General features: G+C 39.7%; 1 protein-coding gene across 2 annotated transcripts in view; it reads right to left on the reverse strand.

The window, feature by feature from the left end:
* Positions 1 to 2,239: 2,239 nt before the first annotated feature.
* Positions 2,240 to 22,140, reverse strand: part of LOC137623258 (E3 ubiquitin-protein ligase RNF170-like) — a 71,739-nt gene continuing 51,838 nt past the window's right edge. Inside the window, exons 3-7 of one of the 2 annotated variants that reach the window (XM_068354013.1) lie at positions 20,401 to 20,444; positions 18,041 to 18,145; positions 7,420 to 7,493; positions 7,046 to 7,177; positions 2,240 to 5,850 (exon numbers count right to left, since the gene is read on the reverse strand). In XM_068354013.1, the coding sequence (XP_068210114.1) occupies positions 5,584 to 5,850; positions 7,046 to 7,177; positions 7,420 to 7,493; positions 18,041 to 18,145; positions 20,401 to 20,444 (622 nt within the window). In that variant the 3' untranslated portion in view covers positions 2,240 to 5,583. Of the gene's footprint in view, positions 5,851 to 7,045; positions 7,178 to 7,419; positions 7,494 to 18,040; positions 18,149 to 20,400; positions 20,445 to 22,140 lie in introns of both variants that reach the window. The other variant, XM_068354012.1, reaches the window with a different exon arrangement.

The following is a 22,140-nucleotide window of genomic DNA, read 5'->3' on the forward strand; positions in this document are numbered from 1 at the left end:
CCAAGAATGAAAAGCCTTTTATAAGGCGTGATCCTCTTTATATCATAGCTTTACAGTCTCAGGACGGTAACCTTTGTTCAGTGTCTCCCTGCAAATATATCTGAAGGGATGCACATATTAAGAAGGTAGTCTTTTTCTATGTACCCAGACTAAGATGTTCCTTTCTACTGGGGCTATCTGTATTCTAGTAACATCCCTTATCAAAAAAGGTGATTCTCTCCATCCCTAAAAACTCTGATGAGAGAAAAATTGCTTCCTCATTGGTATTTTTGGTTAATATGTAATTTCATACCATCAAGAGCTTTGAGAAAAATTGCTTCCTCTTTGGCATTCTTTACTAATATGCAATTTCATAACATACAGATCTTTACGGGTTGGTCAAGACATAGAGTATTTATAAGACACTACCAGAAACAAATTCAAGTAGTGCAAGATGCATGTGTGGTACTCGGCTCATTTGTGGCACTTACAAGGGGAAATCTAGTTGAAGGAGGGTCCATCAACCAGGTCCCTTAGCTGATGCACCATGACAGGCATTTAGCTCCTTCGCCGGGTTTTCTCTTAGCAGGTGAGCATCTGATATGAAAGTCTTTCTTCTCACTTACACATACGTAATTGGATGTTTGCTTGGTTGTAGATAAAGTGCCCTTTATGGTACATGAATCTAATTTAGTGTTGCTCTGATATTACTCCTTGGGGAACACAGCACCCTAACTCTTCAAGCAAGAGTTTTTGATTTAGGGAAAACCTTTTTTTGGAGTGGTGTGGTCATCCCCAAGACCCCCTTCCTCCCTAGACTTGTGTAGGGAAGGGTGATATACTAGTTTTGCTCTAAATAAAATGGTATTGTTTCCATTATTAGTATTGGTTCCAAGTGTCAAATGAATTACAGCATTGAAGGTGTTGTGATTGGTTCAGTAGAGCTTAAACCTATGGGTCTCCTTAATAAACACAGAGTCCATGCTTTGCATATTGAAACACTGGCCCTAGAGCAGGAAGAAAATATTTCTTTGGCATTTTATGTCCGACTGAATTTCCTGTTCTAGCCTTTAACAGTTAAGTACTTGGGGATCATGTAGCACCTCCCAAAAAATAAGTTTTTTTTTTTCCAAATTTCAAACTCTTATTACGATAATCCTCAAATCAGAGGCTCAATATCTTATCATAAATTTGAAACTTATTTTCAGACTTATGGTTTCTTTGTTAAACATTTTGGTCTGTTTTCTTTTTATCTTACTGCAAAAATTCATCATAAACTGTGCAAAGCCCATCCTCCCAAAGTCAAAAGGGTAAGAGATGAATCATTGTATCCTGTAAATATCTTCTCTTATATCATTTACATTATTTATGCATCATACAATGTTTGTAAAAAATATAAATTTTTAAGAAATTTTAAGAGAAATCATAGCCTATGTAAATGTTAGATGTAAAAACACTGGGATCCCTGATATCAAATTCTTTGATTTGGAAATTTTTTCCAGTCCATAAATATCAAAGGAAAAACGAAGAGTCAAAACTTGTATAACTAATGTGATAGTTCAAGGTACATCTCTAAACTTTAGAAGTAACAATGAAATGGAAATGCGTCATTCCTGAAAACAAATACACACGTTTTGTGAATAAGCGTACAGTACACTGGAACCCATGAAGGATATTGATTTGGTCATTAGCATTCAGAAAACAATCAATAAGCAATTATAGGGTAATTAAAACCTTCACAAATGCAGTTAATCAAGTTAGAAACCCACATGTAGACTGTAACTCTTTGAATCCCATATGGCATAATCTATGTTTAGGGATTTTTATGCCCTTGACCCCTATATAACTTAATTTACATCCACAAATTTTCAGGAAGTTTCTGTCATTAGTCATTTATGCCTATAAAAAAAGTTCCTTAAGGAAGTTTATTCAGCTAAGGTAAAAAATATTTAAAATACATAACACTAATAGGTTTTGCGATGAGTTCAGTAATACATGCCAAAAATAAAGGGCTTAGAGCTCAGATGAACTTTTTATTACATGCAAGTTATTTTGATGCGACAGGCACTTGCTATGCTGGCAAATCTTTGTGCATGAGAGATCTTTAACTCTTCTCTTAGCAGAATCTGTATCACAAACATATACAGTAGCACATTGGGTTGAGTAACTTGGAATACAAGCATACAAATTTAAATTTTGTCACAAGTATTGCATCGTCCTGCAAGCAAAAATTTTGCACCGTATGGGCATTTTTTGGGGGACTATTAATGTATGAACGAGACTATCCCTAGATGTTCAAAATTTCTCAGGTGTAATGAAATGCAATCTACAAGTCTCAAATTATTATGCTTTCAATATTTGATATGAATCAAGATATTGTACAGTGTTTCTATGAATAATATACTTTTTACAGTATTCACTTTTGTGTGCGAGCAATCAGTATTTAAACTAAGTATATGTCTAAAGAAATTTGGGCATGCGTTCCAGGTAATTTTTTTTTATCATTATTTTCTTATTGAGGAGGGGACAGAAAAAATCCATTAGATATTTTTTTTTTAAAAGGTAAATGGTCGAAAGCTTTTGAAAAAGGAAAATTAATAGCGAGTGTTAGGTTACGGTAATTATGATTTGAGGTTCAGAAAAGATGTGCCTGTACAGGTAGGTTATACTGTATATAGTATTATACCAGCTGAAAATGTATAATGCAGCCTATCTGGTGATCACGCCGGCAAACGGGATTATTACATTCACAATGGTTGTTACATAGAGCAATAAAGCTCCACAAACAGGGTGGCCACAATCCAGGTATCCATCCCAAAGCACGTAAGTGGAATATCATGCGAGCAAGAGAAATAACCACTTCTCGTGAGACCAGGAGGGAGTGTTGCCATATACAGTACAGTAGTAAGTTTTTCATCTAATTTCCATACCAGTTGAATTTTTTTACAGTACACAGTGCTATTTCTATTTATCATTATGAATTATTAACTTTTATTCATTTCGGATGTTAGGGGGTTTATAATTTGTTGCCTAAATAACCTTACAAACTTCTAAAAGTGAGGGTACAGTATATTCATTTTCCAGGGCATGTGGAATGGATCCTGTAAATTGCCTTTATTTCTTATGGAAATTTTTTTTAATTTTTTGGTTACCAAGTTTACTCCTGGAATAGATTAAATTAAACTCGTAAACCGAGGTACCACTGGAACACTTTTTCATCTACTGTAATATCCATGCCATTTTAAAGAAAAGGCAAGGGCAGGAAAATGCAAGTTGAAGTGTCAGTTATTTCTATTTTCATTGTGAATTATTAATTTCTGGGTCGACCTGTGGCGGCCGGTGAAAAGAGTCCTTCTTATATATCTTTTCTGATAAAACCTTCCAATTATACCAGAGAAAGATAAAAGCATGGAATGCTGAGGTTACAACCCTCGCGCGAGCACCTTTTGGGTGTCGTGTATAAAGCAAAGGCGCGTGAAAACCACTATTCACAGGTTGTCTTCCATTTAGTTAATTCCTTCGTCAAAGGGATGGGCCGATACAAAGGCCCCAGCCAACCACCAGCGCCACACCACCCACGCCACGACGCGAGCGCCATCTGAACAACATCCTTCTTTTTGGACTGATAGAATAGTGTGTAATTTGTGGTGCTCTCGATCTTTTTTAACATTCATGGATTTATTTCGTCATGTCCGAAGCATTCCATGCTTTTATCTTTCTCTGGTATAATTGGAAGGTTTTATCAGAAAAGATATATAAGAAGGACTCTTTTCACTGGGTGCCACAGGTCTCTCCCCAGAAATAGGTTTTTCCTTCGTCAAAATCCCTTTTTTATACATTTTTGATGATATTGAGATACTGTATAAATTGCTCAATAATTACCATTACAAAACCTTTAAAATCGAGTGTACCGTGCATGTATATTTATGGATGTGTGGAATACACCGTGAATTTCCTTTATATGGGAAATATTGTTTTATGAAACAAGCATTTTAGGATATGAGATAGCTCACAGAATGAATTAAACTCGTAACCCAAGGTACTACCGTAGAGCACATGACAAATCAAGTGAATAATGCACCACAGCTGCATAAAACTTGCCACTAATAGAGCACTGAGCTGGTATTCTAGTGGTATAAAGTTGAATTCATGCTTGTAGCTTACTCTATTGCCCTGGTGTAGATTGGTACCAATGTTTTTCTTTTTTTTTTTTTTACCTATTAACCATTTTCAAATATTGAAATAAAAGGGTAGCCTTAGCTTTCAATACCCAAGTGTTTACAATAGTAAACAAGGAAGGGTTTAAGTTTGCAGCTTCTGCATGCATTGCGTTTAAGCTATGCCACAGCTGCCTTATTTTTTAAGCTTCATGACCATAATATATAGGAGATATGGCAGTCTATGGTAAAAATAAATGCTTGCTTCATTCAAATTGAAGATTTAAAGCATGTATGGATAATTTTCAGTTATATATTTCATCCACTTACAAAATATTTTTGTTGATTTTTCTTTTGGTCTTCAAAACAAGCTTGTAAGATTTTTTAAACCTTTAAATAATCATCCAGATATCAGTTTTCTATTTCAGGAATTGCTGTATTTTATATTATACTGTATGTAGACTTAAAGCATGTTGCTTTTTATGCAAAGTACCATCTTTGTATTTACAATTGATGTCTCAAACCCCAGTTCATTCACTAATCTGTATAATTATTACTTGAAAGTGTGTTTGAAACTGATTGCATCATATTTGGGAGATGGAATTTTCTTCCCTTTAAATGTACAATTTGTGCACAGCAATTTCACTTGCGTGCCCTTAGCAATATCCTTTCTAATAAAATAAAACTCGTGAATTTTCCTCGTCACACTTACTAAGTGGGATGCTGTTTGTTATTGATACAGTGTAATATACAGTATTAAGTTCCACTCAAGTCATCTACTGGAATTAAATTGCTTTCACACTTGCATTTAGAATTCAGTCAAGTATCAAAATTAGTACAAATTTAAATTCACTTAAAATGGCTAGAGTGACCATAAACACGTAATTGAATTGTAATTACACAGTATTTCTATAGATACTAATGAAGACGAGTATTTTTATAAAGCATGAAAATGAGTATTTTCCCAGATGTAATCTCTAAAAATATCAAGCTACTCAATATATAAATATATCTGAAAGGTAAAATATTCAATATTTTTACCTAAATTTGACTAAACTACTTCAAAGAAACACGAGCCCTCTTTAATCTCTCACCAAATCAATTCGTTAATAAATATACCCAATTAATTCTCATGTACTCCATTTTATCTTTGATGCACCTTTTAAAGTAATTTGGTGACTAATTGCACATTCTACATTTGGCAAACTTTGTCAATTTAAAAACAATAAAAAAAATCATAATTATGCATTAGCTTTTTTGTTGCTAGCTGAGAAGCCAATGGTAACTCTATAACTTTGAAGTTACCAGCTGAAATTGATGCCTTTAAGCATAATGCACAAGCTAAATTCAGACATTCCAATAACTGTATAAGAGTACAGTATTTTCATATAAATTATTGAAGAAAAAAAAAAAGAAACATTTTATCAGTTTTTGTTTGTAATCAACTCTACCAGTCCCTATTCGCCACCACTGTACGGTACACAACACTGACCTGAATCAATAAAAAAGCTATTACTATAACATCATCTATGAGGCCCAGAAGCCCCAAAAAGGCCTCGGGAATTAAATCAACAGGCATAATAGCATACAAGATCCCTGTAACAAGACAAACTATAACACGGAACCTTGACATTATTTCTACGCCCCTCCAGGTGAATAACTCCGCCCAGATATGACGTAAAATTGTTGGAAGATCTTGAAGTTGGCCATAAAGCTGTAAATAAAGAATTTGAGAATCAATATATCAAGTTTAAAAATTTTTAAAATATTAACAATTTTCATTACATGAAATTCATTTAAAAAAAATAAAATGTGTACAATGTATTTCCAGTTGCATCAGCCTGTTCTAATGAATAAAAATAATATATTACAAATGATTTAGCTGATACAGTATAATCCTTCTTAAACCTTCGGTACTTGAAATGTGGCAACAAACGCTTCTAATAATCATGAATCAAAGAATTCAAGAGTAATACCATACCAATAAAACTTGGAGAAGTTATTATAGCCGGTTGAATTGTCTGTTCGGAGAATCGAAGTGTGTGCTAATTAAATTTAAGCATCAAATCAGATAACAGCATGCACGTTGTGAGCTTTATTTGATTAAAATTAAGCAACAACTTCTTCAAAGAAATTTAAATAAAGTTTGAAATGGAATAAACAATACTATAAGGGGCAGGATTTGAGCTTCCGAAAAACCACAGAACACCAGGCTGTATAGAAACAGGCATTCCAGACTGAAGCCTTGGTGGGTGGTGGTAATAACCAAAAGAGCTCTTCAGGTATTCCTTGATATGGATGTACGGCTTGGAAATTTATGATTAACAGCTTCATATGTGCAATCATACAAATGAATGATGCTCAGCGACAAATATTTATAATAGAAAATTAAGTGATGTGACCTGTGTTCTTAGTCAGTTATCTAGTTTATCTGTATACTGTACTGACTTCCCCATAGAAGGCTTCTGCTTAAAGTATGCCTTGCGCATCATACTTTAAAACATGTTAAAAGATCCTGCAGCCATAGCTACACTACTATCTGCCTTTACTTTATGGTACTCCCAGTTGGTTTCTTTGCACAAAGTTGTATAATTTACTGTATTTTACCTTTCTCAGATACTCCGATTTCATATAACCCTGATAGGTTTAAAGTTGTTCAATTACACTGGATCCTCTACAGCATAAACTAATTTAACTTAGGGGTCATTCATTTAATTTTCAATGAGTTCTGTACACAAATTATTTTAACAAACATGGAACGAGACTTCAGTAATAGAAAATGAGGATTTTCTTCCCAGTAGTATATCTTGTACTATAGGAATTTTAAAAATATCTTGTGGTAGAAGTAACATTAATACAAACTAACTTCTTAGATCTATGAAAATAATTTCAAAGTTAATGAAACTCACAGATCTTGGATGATCAGAGTACATGCGATTGTACTGTTTGATATCTGTTAGAAGACGTTCTCTTTCTTGAATTTCTGGTAATTCTGCTGTATTTGTTTCACTTTCTGTGAAGCATGGAAGCATTAAATTTACCTGCAAAAAAGTCAATATGTTATAAATTTTCTATTACATTATTAGATGGTTCTAGTTGTAGTACCATTGATTAATTAAAAAGAAAAAAAATCACTAAAAAATTACTCAATTTCAAAATTCTAGCTTACTTTCCTTTATTCATAGATACATGTGAAGCTGTTCTATGATAACATTAAGGCCAAAATTCAAAATTTTGTACCTTCCCAGATGCATTACACTTAAAACTACAGTAGGTACATTACCTCTTGTCGGCAAAATGGACAGGCCATAGGTGAAGTGGCGGGGTTATATCTCCAGTTCTGAATAAGACAGTTGGCTGAAAGTAAATGTAACTTTAGTTTGTCATATGTCAAATTTTGTAATGTGAAGCACGTCCCCCAATTTTAGGGGGTAGCCGACATCAAACAAATGGGACTAGAGTGTGGGGAGCAGTCACTCTCCCCCCAGCTCCACCTCTTTGCTGATGTCTCACAGGATTGTAAATACAGGAGAAGGGGTTCCCAGCCCCCTTGTCCCATCCCTTTTAGTCGCCTCTCACGACACGCAGGGATAACGTTGGCGCTATTCTAATTGTTTTTATGCCCTGCGGCCACAGGGGGCATAAAAGAATAATTAAAGTAAAAGCTACCAAGACAGTTTTTGACAATTTCAGATACCCAGAGGCAATATCTTCATTAGATATACTATTCATTATTAAATATAAGTCAAGTAAGGAAAACTGCACACATATACAGTAGTAACAGTTCTACTGTAATTCATACACAATTTAAAAAGATGTTGGCAATAATAATCAAATAATGTAAACGAGCAAAAATATTTCAAGAAAATAATTGACTGTGAAGAAAAATGAGATCTGAAGAAAGCTAGCTGATATAATGGCATAGCAATTTTTTTAAGGGAATTTTTTTGTTAAGCAACAATGAAATCAGGTTTTTTATTTTGAAATTCCTACACCTTTGTATAACATTCTTAAATATTTACACAAAGTGTTTTATCCAATTTATTCTTGGTCATAGAATGCAAGGGTAATTTCTAACCCTGATTAAAAAATCCTGAACCAGTGATGAATGTAAGATATTGCAATAAATGATGTTACAAATTTTTTTTTTTTTTTTAAATAAACCCTGTTAATGTATGGTGACTCATTTCTATCTGGAAAATTCTACAAATTAAACAATGTAGCATACCACAGCAAGTCAATTAGTGTGCTTGGATAGTTAAGAGAAGGTTTGATTATTAGAATTGCCAGCCATCAATGAAATGCTGACGAACAAGAACTTGAGTGAGAATGGAAACCGAAAGATCTTGGCTTAAGATATATCATGTCAAAAGTCTCCCAAATTATAGAAAACTTTACAAGAAAAACTACAGGTACTTTTTGTAGAATAATTGAATGAAATTAAGGCAATTACTGTTATACCAGATTAATAACATAACATATGAACATTGAGAAAAAAAATCTTTTAAAGTTCAAAATGTAATGATAAAACTCTTTTTAAGACATAAATTGTATAGCAGTAATGAGCAGAAAGAAATATGTTATTTTTATTAGTAAAATAAATTTTTGAATATACTTACCCGATAATCATGTAGCTGTCAACTCCGTTGCCCGACAGAATTCTATGGAGGGATACGCCAGCTATCACAATACTAGAAGGGGGTGTACTTACCAGCGCCACCTGTGGCCAGGTACTCAAGTACTTCTTGTTGACACCTCCTCAATTATTCCTCGGTCCACTGGTTCTCTCTGGGGAGGAAGGGAGGGTCGATTAAATCATGATTATCGGGTAAGTATATTCAAAAATTTATTTTACTAATAAAAATAACATTTTTCAATATTAAACTTACCCGATAATCATGTAGCTGATTCACACCCAGGGAGGTGGGTGAAAACCAGTGTACAAGATTAAAGGATAGCTAAGTATCCCATATTTCATATAACAGTTATCTCAAATAACAATGAAATAATAAGTACCTGGTAAGGAAGTCGAATAGAACCGTTACTCTGCCTCTTTATTTAAAGTTCGTCTTCCTTACTGAGCGCAGCGTTCCTCTTGGAGGCTGAATCAACCCAAAGGTGCCAAAGTACACGGGGTTGCAACCCCTACTAAAGGACCTCTACCAAACCTTTAACCCAGGCGCTTCTCAAGAATGAATAGACCACCCGCCAAATCCAAGGATGCGGAAGGCTTCTTAGCCTACCGTAACAACCATAAAAACAACAATAAAAGTATTCAAGAGAAAGGTTAAAAAAGGTTATGGGATTAAGGGAATGTAGTGGCTGAGCCCTCACCTACTACTGCACTCGCTGCTACGAATGGTCCCAGGGTGTAGCAGTTCTCGTAAAGAGACTGGACATCTTTCAGATAAAATGATGCAAACACTGACTTGCTCCTCCAATAGGTTGCATCCATTATGCTCTGCAGAGAACGGTTTTTATTAAAGGCCATCGAAGTAGCTACGGCTCTTACTTCGTGGGTCCTTACCTTCAGCAATGCAAGGTCTTCCTCCTTTAAGTGAGAATGTGCTTCTCTGATCAGAAGCCTTATATAATACGAAAGCCCATTCTTGGACATGGGTCTCGAAGGTTTCTTGATGGCACACCATAAGGCTTCTGACTGTCCTCGAATAGGTTTAGACCTCTTAAGATAATATTTGAGAGCTCTGACAGGGCAAAGAACTCTCTCTAGTTCGTTACCTACCATGTTGGAGAGGCTAGGTATTTCGAACGATCTAGGCCAAGGACGTGAAGGAAGCTCGTTCTTTGCTAGGAATCCAAGCTGAAAAGAACATGTTGCAGATTCGGTTGTGAAACCAATGTTCTTGCTGAAGGCATGAACCTCACTGACTCTCTTAGCTGTTGCAAGGCAAACGAGAAAAAGAGTCTTGAGGGTAAGGTCCTTGAAGGAAGCTGACTGGAGAGGTTCGAACCTAGATGACATAAGAAACCTTAAGACTACGTCTAGATTCCAGCCTGGAGTGGAAAGACGACGTTCTTTAGACGTCTCAAAAGACTTAAGAATGTCTTGAAGGTCCTTGTTGGAAGACAGGTCCTAACCTCTGTGGCGGAGAACTGAAGCCAACATACTCCTATATCCTTTAATCGTAGGTGCTGAAAGGGATCTCTCATTCCTAAGATGTAGAAGGAAGTCAGCTATTTGGGTCACAGAGGTATTGGTAGAGGATATTGAATTGGCTCTACACCAGCTTCGGAAGACCTCCCACTTAGACTGGTAGACTCTACGAGTGGAAACCCTTCTTGCTCTGGCAATCGCACTGGCTGCCTCCTTCGAAAAGCCTCTAGCTCTAGCGAATCTTTCGACAGTCTGAAGGCAGTCAGCCGAAGAGCGTGGAGGTTTGGGTGCAACCTGTCTACGTGAGGTTGACGTAGAAGGTCCACTCTTAGAGGTAGAGTCCTGGGGAAGTCGACTAGCCATTGAAGTACCTCTGTGAACCATTCTCTTGCAGGCCAAAGGGGAGCAACCAGCGTCAGCCGTGTCCCTTCGTGCGAGACGAATTTCTGCAGAACTTTGTTTATTATCTTGAACGGTGGGAATGCGTACAGGTCGAGATGGGACCAGTTCAGTAGAAAAGCATCCACATGAACTGCTGCAGGGTCTGGAACAGGGGAACAATACAGCGGAAGTCTCTTGGTTATGGAGGTGGCAAACAGATCTATGGTAGGTTGACCCCACAAGGTCCAAAGTCTGTTGCACACACTCTTGTGGAGGGTCCATTCCGTGGGAATGACCTGATTCCTTCTGCTTAGGCGATCTGCTGAGACGTTCATATCGCCCTGAATGAACCTCGTGACCAGAGTGAGGTTTAGACCTCTTGACCAAATGAGGAGGTCCCTTGCGATCTCGTATAGGCTCCTCGAATGGGTCCCTCCTTGCTTGGAGATGTAAGCCAAGGCTGTGGTATTGTCTGAGTTCACCTCCACCACTTTGCCTAGCAGGAGGGACTTGAAGTTCAACAGGGCTAGATGAACTGCTAGCAGCTCCTTGCAGTTGATGTGGAGTAATCCTTGTTCCTCGTTCCACGTTCCCGAGCATTCCCGTCCGTCCAAGGTTGCACCCCAGCCCGAGTCCGATGCATCTGAGAAGAGATGAAGATTGGGGGTCTGAATGGCCAACGATAGACCCTCCTTGAGAAGGAGGTTGTGCTTCCACCACAGGAGAGTGGTCTTCATCTCTTGGTTGATAGGGATAGAGACTGCTTCGAGAGTCGAACCCTTGTCCCAATAAGCTGCAAGATGGAATTGAAGAGGGCGGAGGTGGAGTCTCCCTAGCTCGACAAACAGGGCCAGTGATGAGAGGGTCCCTGTGAGACTCATCCACTGTCTCACTGAGCAACTGCTCCTCTTCAGCATGCTCATGATGCACTCTAGGGCCTGGCTTATCCTGGAGGCCGATGGAAAAGCCCGAAAATCCTGACTCTGAATCTCCATTCCCAGGTACACAATGGATTGGGAGGGAATGAGTTGAGACTTCTCTATATTGACTAATAGACCTAGGTCTCTGATTAAGTCTAAAGTCCAATTGAGATTCTCCAGACAACGACGACTCGTGGAGGCTCTCAACAGCCAGTCGTCTAGGTAGAGGGAGGCTCTGATGTTCGACAAGTGTAGGAATTTTGCTACATTCCTCATTAGATGAGTAAAGACCATAGGAGCTGTGCTTAGGCCAAAACACAGGGCTTGGAATTGATAGACAACCTTTCCGAAAACGAATCTCAGGAAAGGTTGGGAGTCTGGATGAATAGGAACGTGAAAGTATGCATCTTTCAAGTCCAACGAGACCATCCAGTCCTCCTGTCTGACCGCTGCTAAGACCGACTTGGTCGTCTCCATCGTGAACGTCTGCTTGGTGACATACTCGTTGAGAGCGCTGACGTCCAGCACCGGTCTCCAACCTCCTGTCTTCTTGGCCACAAGATAGAGACGGTTGTAGAAGCCCGGGGATTGATGGTCCCGGACTATAACCACTGCCTTCTTCTGCACAAGTAGCGACACCTCCTGGTGCAATGCTAGCCTCTTGTCCTCTTCTTTGTAGTTGGGAGAGAGGTTGATGGGCGATGTGGTCAGAGGTGGTTTGAGGCAGAATGGAATCCTGTAACCGTTCCTCAGCCAACTGACAGACTGGGCGTCTGCACCTCTCTTCTCCCAGGCTCGCCAGAAGATCTTGAGTCTGGCTCCTACTGTTGTCTGGAGATGCGGAGAGTCAGTTTTTTCCTTTAGATGTCCTGGATCCTTTCCTAGACTTGCTCCTGTGAGAGTCTGGACGGGAGCTTCCTCGGCTGGGGGCTCTACCACGAAAGGGCGGTATGAACCTCGTAGCAGGGGTATCAGCCACTGGGGAGCGATAAGTCTTGGGGACTGAAGTAGCAACCTTAGACTTACGAGCCGATGAGGCTACAAGATCGTGTGTATCCTTTTGTATCAGGGCAGCAGACAAGTCCTTAACCAGCTCTTCGGGAAAGAGGAACTTCGAGAGCGGAGCAAAAAGGAGTTGTGACCGTTGGCAAGGTGTAATGCTGGCGGAAAGGAAGGTACACAGTTGTTCCCTTTTCTTCAACACCCCTGATACAAACATCGACGCTAGCTCACCCGATCCATCTCTAATGGCCTTATCCATGCAGGACATTAATAGCATGGCAGAATCTTTGTCCGCAGGAGAGGTTTTCTTGCTGAGGGCCCCCAGGCACCAGTCGAGAAAGTTGAACATTTCAAATGCTCTAAACATCCCTTTCAGTAAGTGATCTAGGTCTGAGAAGGTCCAACAAACCTTAGAGCGCCTCATAGCAGTTCTCCGAGGCGAGTCTACCAGACTTGAGAAGTCAGCCTGGGCAGAGGCAGGTACTCCCAAGCCTGGTGCTTCCCCTGTGGCATACCAAACGCTCGCTTTCGAAGTGAGCTTCGTTGGAGGGAACATGAAGGAAGTCTTGCCAAGGTGTTGCTTAGACTGCAGCCATTCCCCTAAGATCCTTAAAGCCCTCTTAGAGGATCTAGCTAGGACTAGCTTAGTATAGGTGGACTTAGCTTGTTGTACGCCCAGCGAAAACTCAGATGGTGGAGAGCGGGGAATAGCAGAGACAAAGTGGTCTGGGTAAACCTCCCTAAGTAGAGCCAAGACCTTACGAAAATCAATAGACTGTGGAGAAAGCTTGGATTCATCCACATCTGATGAGGGATCCAGGTGTGCCTCCTCATCATCCGACACCTCATCACCAGAGTGTAGCGAAGAGATCGGACAAGAATGCTGAACCGCAGAGTCAGAACGAGTAGGAACAATAACAGTGGTTTCCTCTTCAAGTAACTGTTGAGGGAAAACCTGAGGCTCAGACTGCAAAGGCTGAACAACAGACGAAGCAGAAGGAAGGCGCATGGGTGGAGGAGGCTGACTCCTAGCATGAGAGGTTGAACCCAAGGATTGCGCTTGCTGAGCGGTGGACGGAGGCGGAGTAGCAAGTTCCTGTTCCTGTGGTATGAGCGGAGCATGATGAGGTTGAGGCTGCGCATAACAAGGTAAAGTTCTCGCAAGCTGAGGCTCCTGAGGCGCAAGTCCAGGGTGTAGAGGAGCTTGCCTTGAGGAGGGTTGAGCTCGCTGCAGCGAGAGCTGAGGAGACTGACTCATGGACGGGAGAGGTTGTTGTACCTCAACCGAGAGTTGCACCACTGGTGGAGCAGCAAGGGGAGGCGGAGGAAGAGTGGAATAATCCTCCTGATCCCAAAGTAAAGGTTGCCTTAAAGAAGGCTGAGGCTGAACACCACTGGGAACAGCGAACTCAGAATGTGGCTCAACATCGTACGCCTGGCAGATGGTGCTGCGACCAGGCGGAGCGAGCGCAGGCGGGGCGAGCGCAGGCGGAGCGAGAGCAGGCGGAGGGAGTGTAGGCGGAGGCGGAGGTGCAACACTCTCAGCCCGACACTCGCGCATCAAGTCCGAAAGCTGTGCTTGCATGGACTGAAGAAGAGTCCACTTGGGATGGGCAGAAACGACAGTAGACTGAGGTAAAGCCTTAACAGTCGAGCTCTGTTGTGGCAGAACCTTACTCCTCTTGGGCGGAGTACAGTCGACAGATGACTGAGGCGAGTCAGAGCTGAGCCAATGACTGCAACCTGGCTGAGCACTCGCGGACTGGACTCTACGTTTAAGCGGTCTCGAGACCTGAGACCAACGTTTCTTCCCTGACAGTTGATCAGCGGACGAGATAAAGACGGGCTCAATCGTCTGCAGGTGGGAGTGACGGTCTTTGGAAGACACGCCCGCAACCACCGAGGATAATTCTGTGCGCCTAACAAGGCCTGCCGAACCCTTATGCCCTTCGACATTGCTTCTCCCCTGGGCTTGGGAGCTTGCAAGAGGTCCCGGACTGGGAGGACGACTGGCTCGCACAGAAAAATCCTCACGCACCACACTGGCACTAACACTAGCACTTGGCACTGCACTGACACTAGCACTCGTCACAGCACTGGCACTAACTCCACCCACTGCACTCTTGACCTTAAGTTCTTTAACTTCGGCCATCAGAGACTTATGGTCACTTACCACTGACTCTACTTTATCGCCTAAAGCCTGAATAGCACGCAAAACAACAGACATATCAGGCGGAGGGCAAACAGTAGGTTCGGGGGTAGCCACTACAGGGGTAGGAAAAGGTAGGGATCATGAGGTGAGGAAAACAGTGAAGAGTGAGAAGAACTCCTCCTAACTCTACCTCTCTCTAACTTAGTTGAATATTTCAAAAGACGGACAAATTCCAATTCCGAAAGTCCGGCGCATTCCTCACATCGATTTTCTAACTGACAGGGCCTGTCCCTACAGTCAGAACAAGCGGTGTGAGGATCTACCGAGGCCTTCGGAATACGCCTATTGCAAGACCTACATCGTCTATGGGAGGGGGCTTGCGAAATGTCAGACATCTTGAATCCAAAGAGTTAGCCAAAGGGGGTTCCAAAAACAAGCAAAAAATCGTTAACCGTTAATCAGGACTATATAAAAGCTATCTAGCTAATATAAGAAGGTTTCCAGTAAAGCGACAGCCGTTAATCTGAGAGAATACTTCACCAATTAGCCGTGAATAAACTCGAAGACCATAAGCGTATCCCAGAACGTCTTGCCGGAAGCACGACAGAGGAATAATTGAGGAGGTGTCAACAAGAAGTACTTGAGTACCTGGCCACAGGTGGCGCTGGTAAGTACACCCCCTTCTAGTATTGTGATAGCTGGCGTATCCCTCCATAGAATTCTGTCGGGCAACGGAGTTGACAGCTACATGATTATCGGGTAAGTTTAATATTGAAAAAATAAAGCTTCATGGCAAAATACATCAACCTAATCTTCATCATCCCCAGTATGACCAGGAAGAGAAAAGGACAAAACAATGTTCAGGGAAAAGACATCTGATCCATTAAGAAGAAGCATGTGACCTCATCCTGTTCTTTTGAATACTGAGCGTTCGCTGTCAGATCTGAACAGAAGTTCATATTCTATTGTCATATGAAGTGCCTTACAATCTTATGAACCCTTTGGTATTACTGAAATACAAATATTAAGATGTCTTAAATTTTTATCTAATTAGCAAAGGTTATTCATTCATAAAGGGTAAAGTTAAACCCCCGGATTAATGAGCAAAATCAGTGTGAGATATTTGTTGTATTATTACAGTGAGAAAAAACTAGTCCCTAACTCCAAGATGGGTGACTATAAACCATGTGGCACCACACCTACTTTATTGGGAATGTTACATTATTTTGGTCTCCCCTGCTAAGTCATGTTAGTACATTATACTGGTTAGTCACTCAACAGGGTGCTTGGCAGCCCTGATACTGATGTCCACTGGCAGATACTCATGCTTTTTGATGGTCATCTCCTATTGTGGTCTTAAGAGCTAGTACACTTACCTGTTTACCATAATTTATCATGGTAAACAGGCCTCTTCATCTTTGCAACTGTCATTTTAGAGAAGGCTTTCAAACTAATATCAACCTGTCCCACTGATTGGGAATTGACTCTAGTGGCAATAGCTGGGAATGCTTTAAAGGGAATATCAATGCTCACCACTAAAAAGCCAAGTGACTCGCATTTTGTATATGGAATAGGTCAATGAGGTTTTTGGACCCGATATAAAAAAAGTACTTTATGGGGAACCTCCCACTGCAGGCTTTGTTACTCATGAACAATGCTCCTGTCCTTCCTGCTGCCCAACACCACTCCAATGTTCTATCGCATGGATCAGCAGGTGATCTCTAATATCAAGAAGCTTTATACAAAAAAAGTTTCAGCAATGCTTCAAGGACACCAAAGAGACCAACCTCATTTTTCGAGAGTTTTGGAAAGGACATTTCCACATCGTCAACTGCCTCAAAATAATTGAAAAAGCCTGGGAATGGATCACCAACAGAACCCTCAATTCTGCTTGAAGGTAACTGTAGCCTGAATGCATTGCTGAATGCAATTAGGAGAGATTCAAACTCATACGGGAGGCAGTTGACAATGAAATTGTGTTCTTAGGAAAAATAACGTGTTTGGTGGACTAGGAAGACATTAACGATCTTCTTGAAAAAGATACCAAGCTGCTGTTGGAATTATATATGGGGCAACAGCAAGAGGTTGTTGGGATATTTTAACGAAGGAGGAAGAGAAACAAGCCTCTTGCTTCAAGTTAAATTAGGGAGATGTTAAAAATGAGAAATCTGGCAAAATTTTGTAGAAATACATCACACACACAAGGCTTCGGGAGGGCAAGCAGCAAATCTATTTACCGATAATACAATGTCACATTTTCATGTAATTATAAAAAAAAGGCAAAGGCAGTCATCTCTAGATAGGTGCCTTGTTAAAAGTGAATGCAAGAGTGTAAAAATAAATGACTGCGTCAAAAAGTGAAAATTAAGTAATTCAAGAAAGAGAACTCCCAACATTTAACCAGAATTAACCATTAAGGGAGATACTCATTCCAAACAGTAATCACCACCACCACCACTTCCTCCTCCTCCTCCTCCTCCTCCTCATCCTGCCAGCACTCTCCTCAAAGGTGAAGTGCGAGTTAATTTGTCAAAATTCCTATTTATATATTGTAATTATTAATTTATATTTTAATGTTAGTGGTTATAAAATTGTTCAATAATTAGCATTACAAACCTTTAAAAATGAGTGCAGGCTACATGTGTATTTATAGATGTGTGGATTACATTCGCGTGAATTTCCTTTACTTCTTATGGAAAAAACCGTTTTCGCTTAAAAAAAATGCATTTAGTTTGTGAGCTCGCTCCCAGAATGAAATAAACTCTTAACCTGAGTTACCTCTGTATGAAGCATCATCAACCAGTTAGTTGTCACTGACTGCTAGATGGTACAATGATTCCCAAAGGAGTTACTTTGCAAGGAGAAAAATGGAATGTTTTTTATTTTGCCGTAGGCGTCGACATTTAAACAGGTTCAAGACAGAAGCACTATAAACATCAGTGAAGTTTCATAGAAATGAAAAGAAATACTACTGACCACATAAAGATTGAATTTAGGAAGCAGAACAGAAGCTGGTGAAACAAATTATAAAAACCTGGATATTTGAAAGTTTGCAAAAGTAATAACTTCTTACCACAGAGATATCTGGGAAGAACATAAAGTACAAGTTTAAAGACAGTTCTTTACCTATACCTAGACCTCTAGTTTGCCCAAGTAGATTTATATATAGCAAGGGTTTGCATTAAAGCATGCACTTTCATCATAAAGGTTAATGATGAATATTTAAAGAATGGTCTCCTTTTAATTTCAAAATATATTAGAAAATTGCTTTAAAATTCTTCCTACTTGCATTCACCAAGTCCTGTATTCTGGCACTCCTCATACAACCACTTACCACAAAATATGTGTCCACAGTTTGTTTCTACTGCAAACCTCGCTGGGTCTATACATATTGGGCAGTCGTTTCGTGCAGATGGTCTTCTTACTCGAACCATGTTTTCTTCTTGAGGGAGAGAAGAAAAGTATAGATAACATCAGATTAGAATAAAAAAAATTAAATCTGCAATAACAAAATTGGCAATAAAAGTAATGTGGTTCAATAACAAAATATAAAAATTTCAATTCATCTTACAGATCAAAGGGAATAGAAGGAAATTAACATAGAGAGAGGCATAGCTGTCGACTTAAATTAGGCCTTACGCAGTGCCCAGAAAAGTAAATATATAAATGTTAAAATATGAATACTGAAAATAAAGAGCATCATGTCCGGAGGGGAGAAAAGGACACTTTGACGAAGGTTGGAGTCTTGCACCCAGCAAAATAAATCCTTCCTGTACTCAGGTCCTATCGGGATGGGTTTCCCCAGAGGATCCCTGCTTTGGGACCAGCTGTTCTTCAATTGGCACTAAGTGATTTAACGCAGAGGCGACCATTGGGGACTAAACATCCCAGGAAAGCTATGTGCCCCAATAGTAGCTGCCATTGACCTCTGCAACAGAAAAGGAAAAGCCACTTCTTGGAACCTTTCAATTCTGCTCTGAGATGATAAGATCTTTCCCATTCGAGTATTGATATGCATTCCCAGTACAGAATATTAGATCCTGTTTGGGTTGCAGAGATGACTTCTCGAGATTTATCAAGATCCCTAAATCATGGCAAAACTCGAGAAGGATGTCTCAAGGTAGGAGAAGGGTCTCCACCGAGTCCGCCAGAACCAGTCAATACTCCAGATAGTGCAGGAGATGGATGCTGTTGGAGTGGGACCAGCCTGAAACTAGAGTGAACAATTGAGGTGTTGTTGACAGGCAGAAGCGTAGCACTCTGAATTGGTATATCCTGTAGAGCAGATGGAATCTCAGGTACTTCATTAAGGAGGGATGGACTGGGATCTGGAAGTACATGTCTGTTAAGTCCACGGTCACATGAAGTTTCCATGTCTGATCACATGTCAGACTGTGGCTGCAGTCTCTATCTTGAACGGGGTTAGAAGCATAAACTCGTTCAGGGCTGAGAGGTCTATGACTGGTCTCCAGCCTCCAGATGCCTTTTATTCAAGAAAGAGTGAACTGAAGCAGCCTGGGGATCTGTCCACGACCTCCTGGAGAGCATTCTCTAACATTAAGACTTCTGCCAAAAGGGCGATGTCTTTCGCCAATCTCTTGCTGACGAATCAGGGGAGGGCGAGAACTGGTGAAAGGTACGACATACCCTTCCCAAAGGACACTTAGTCCAAGGTTCAGCTCCTTGGTTCTCCCAATGCTGCCACCCGAGGTGCTGGTATTCCCCCACTGGGAGTATCGCAGGGGGTATGCCCTTCCTAGTGGAAGCGTTGTCCTCGTTTGGTGGCTCTGCCTCCCCTTCCTTTGTGGCATTTCACTTGGGTGGGAATGACTCTTGGCCATCAGGAAACCGCTTAAGAGCTTGCCGTGGAGCTGTTTGAACCTTAGGCACAAGAGATACTGAAGAGGAGGGGCAAGATAAATTGGCCCTGAGGAAAGGCAGTCCTGGCTGGCTTTCCTCCATTTCTGTGCTACCGCCTCAACAGGGAACAAGGAAGGAGAGGAGTTGCGCTGAAGCAGGACCTCCCTTGTCGGCTCCTGTTTCATAAATCTAGAGACGATAGAGACTCGGTAATTTTAGGACCCAATTGGCCCAATGACTGGCAGCATTGTGTGCCAGAAACTTGACAGTCTTGGCTCTGGACATAATAATGTCATTGAAAACTTCTTCCTCTTGGGCCTGGATAGATCTTCATTGTCAGCCAGGTAGCCAACTGTATCTGACCAATGGTTCATTCATGAAGAGGCCTGAAGGGTTGCCATCGTAACCCTTTCCAATACAACCATGTTGCCCAAAGCAAAGGTAATTGGCTGCAAAGCCAACTTGTCCGGGGATGCACCTGTGGCTCAAGCCGATAACACTGGATCTACTGGCAGGGGAGTATGGATATCCGTCAGGATATCGTAATACTGTACTTCAACTGCCTGACAAACGGAGGAGGAAGTATTTTTGAGGTGCTGCCTGTGAAGTAACCAAAAGGTAAGGTGAGGTCCTGAACCAGTGAGAGGGGTTTTGACCCACAGAAGTCACTCGAAATTCCAGTGCTCATTAGTTTGATAAGGGGGAGGATATAGGACATGGAGAAAAATTAATTTTTGTTTTTAAAGTAAAAATATGCTTTTTATGAGATACTAGCAATGCAATCTATAAGTAATATTCATAAAAACAATGTAATTTAAGAAATATAGAAATTACCTTCCGTAGTTGGAGTTTTAGAAAGATGTCTTGCTAAAATAAATCTGCAATAACAAAAAATACTGTTTAGTCACAATGGGTACACTATTAATGAAGCAACTTCATAGATACACAATAACATTTATTTACAATTATAAAGTTAGTCACCCACATACTGTGCGTATTTTTAACACTTTAACTGTTTACATCTGAAAATTTAGGTACAATGTAGTATTTATATGAAGGAAATAAATTCAATTTTGTAAAAATTAATTCAACCAGTCAGCTATTAACAATCATAAGATTTAGGTAACTGAAATAACTGCCAATGTGAAAAATCTGCAAATATATACACTTCCATGTCAACAGCACTACTAGACTGCCTATTTCTCCATGCTGTATAATAAAAGAATAAACCCTATGTCTCTCTTTAGATACCTTATAATTAGCCCAAAACATGAAAACATGTCAAAAATTACACGATACAAACAGTAGATACGTAACAATCTTTGTATGATAATCAATAGTGAAACAATAAACTAACCATTTATTGTGCAAACTACTAACAGGAGTAAAACTAAGAGTCGCCCTCCTTTTTTAACCTGGCTATATCGAACTTCTGCCAATATCCATCTAGGACAAGGTTAGTCCACATGTTATGTTGGATATATCCAACATAAGAATAAAAAAATCATTATCAAAAACTATGAAAGTATTTTTTATTTAAAAAAATGTGTCTCCCAATTAATCTAATTTTTTTTTTTTTTAAAGATACAAAACAAGAAATCCAACAATCAACAACAGGGCTTGTTGACCCAGATTATTATTATTCATTGCCTATAATCTACAATGGACACTATCATTTGCAACCTCTAAATAAGCAATTCTATGCACAAAAAAGTGCCTTTTACATATGCATTATTCATAGGTTATACTTTACAGAATGCTTGTCTGGACAGTAATAAGCATTCTCTGCAGCATTCCTTCAATTGCTAGGTACTTTTCATAACTTTCTTCTCTTTACTTACATACAGTAGTATGTATCTTTGAAATCACAAAGTATTTAATATTTTTTCTAACTATACAAACTTGAGTCCTCTAATAGGAGTATGCTTTCAGCATAGCTGGAACTCATCTGTTAAAATTTATAAATAGATGTCAATAGTACTGGCGGGTGGCAAGGAGGGCCCTCTAGATGCTTTTGGGGGGTTTCCAGATGATATTAAAAAAGTAATTATAATAATAATAAAAAAAAAATTTCAATCCACCAACTTCTGAAGTGTTAATTAATATTTAAAAATTTTCCGACACTTCCCATTATAGTGTAAAATATACTTTTAATAGCATGAATGTGTTACCTACATTTCCTAGAAACATTGTCCAACCCCCCCAAAAAAAAAAAAAGCAGGGCCAAGTGTCTCACTAACTGGGATTATAATAAACTTAGGCCTGTTTAATTATTAATTTTTCTCTGTGGAATATGGATATTATTAACTAATCACTACTACTGTCAGTCAAATTTACAAAAAAAGATTGAGGTGTACCTAAGGACAAAACGCATGTTGCCATATTTCCAACTTTGTAGTATAGTTTCTCATACCATTAAATTCTTGTAATCTTTGGGAATTGACAATCTATTAAAAGATTATCTCCCTCAGAAGGCCAGAGCCAAATGTTTTTTTTTTTTTTTTCTTATGTCTCTTACAACAGTGATTTAATTATTTTCCTTGGCAAATCAATATGCTCTCCATTTTTTATTGT

The sequence above is a fragment of the Palaemon carinicauda genome, chromosome 30 (genome assembly GCF_036898095.1).
Source record: "Palaemon carinicauda isolate YSFRI2023 chromosome 30, ASM3689809v2, whole genome shotgun sequence".
NCBI classification, from domain to species: Eukaryota; Metazoa; Arthropoda; class Malacostraca; order Decapoda; family Palaemonidae; genus Palaemon; species Palaemon carinicauda.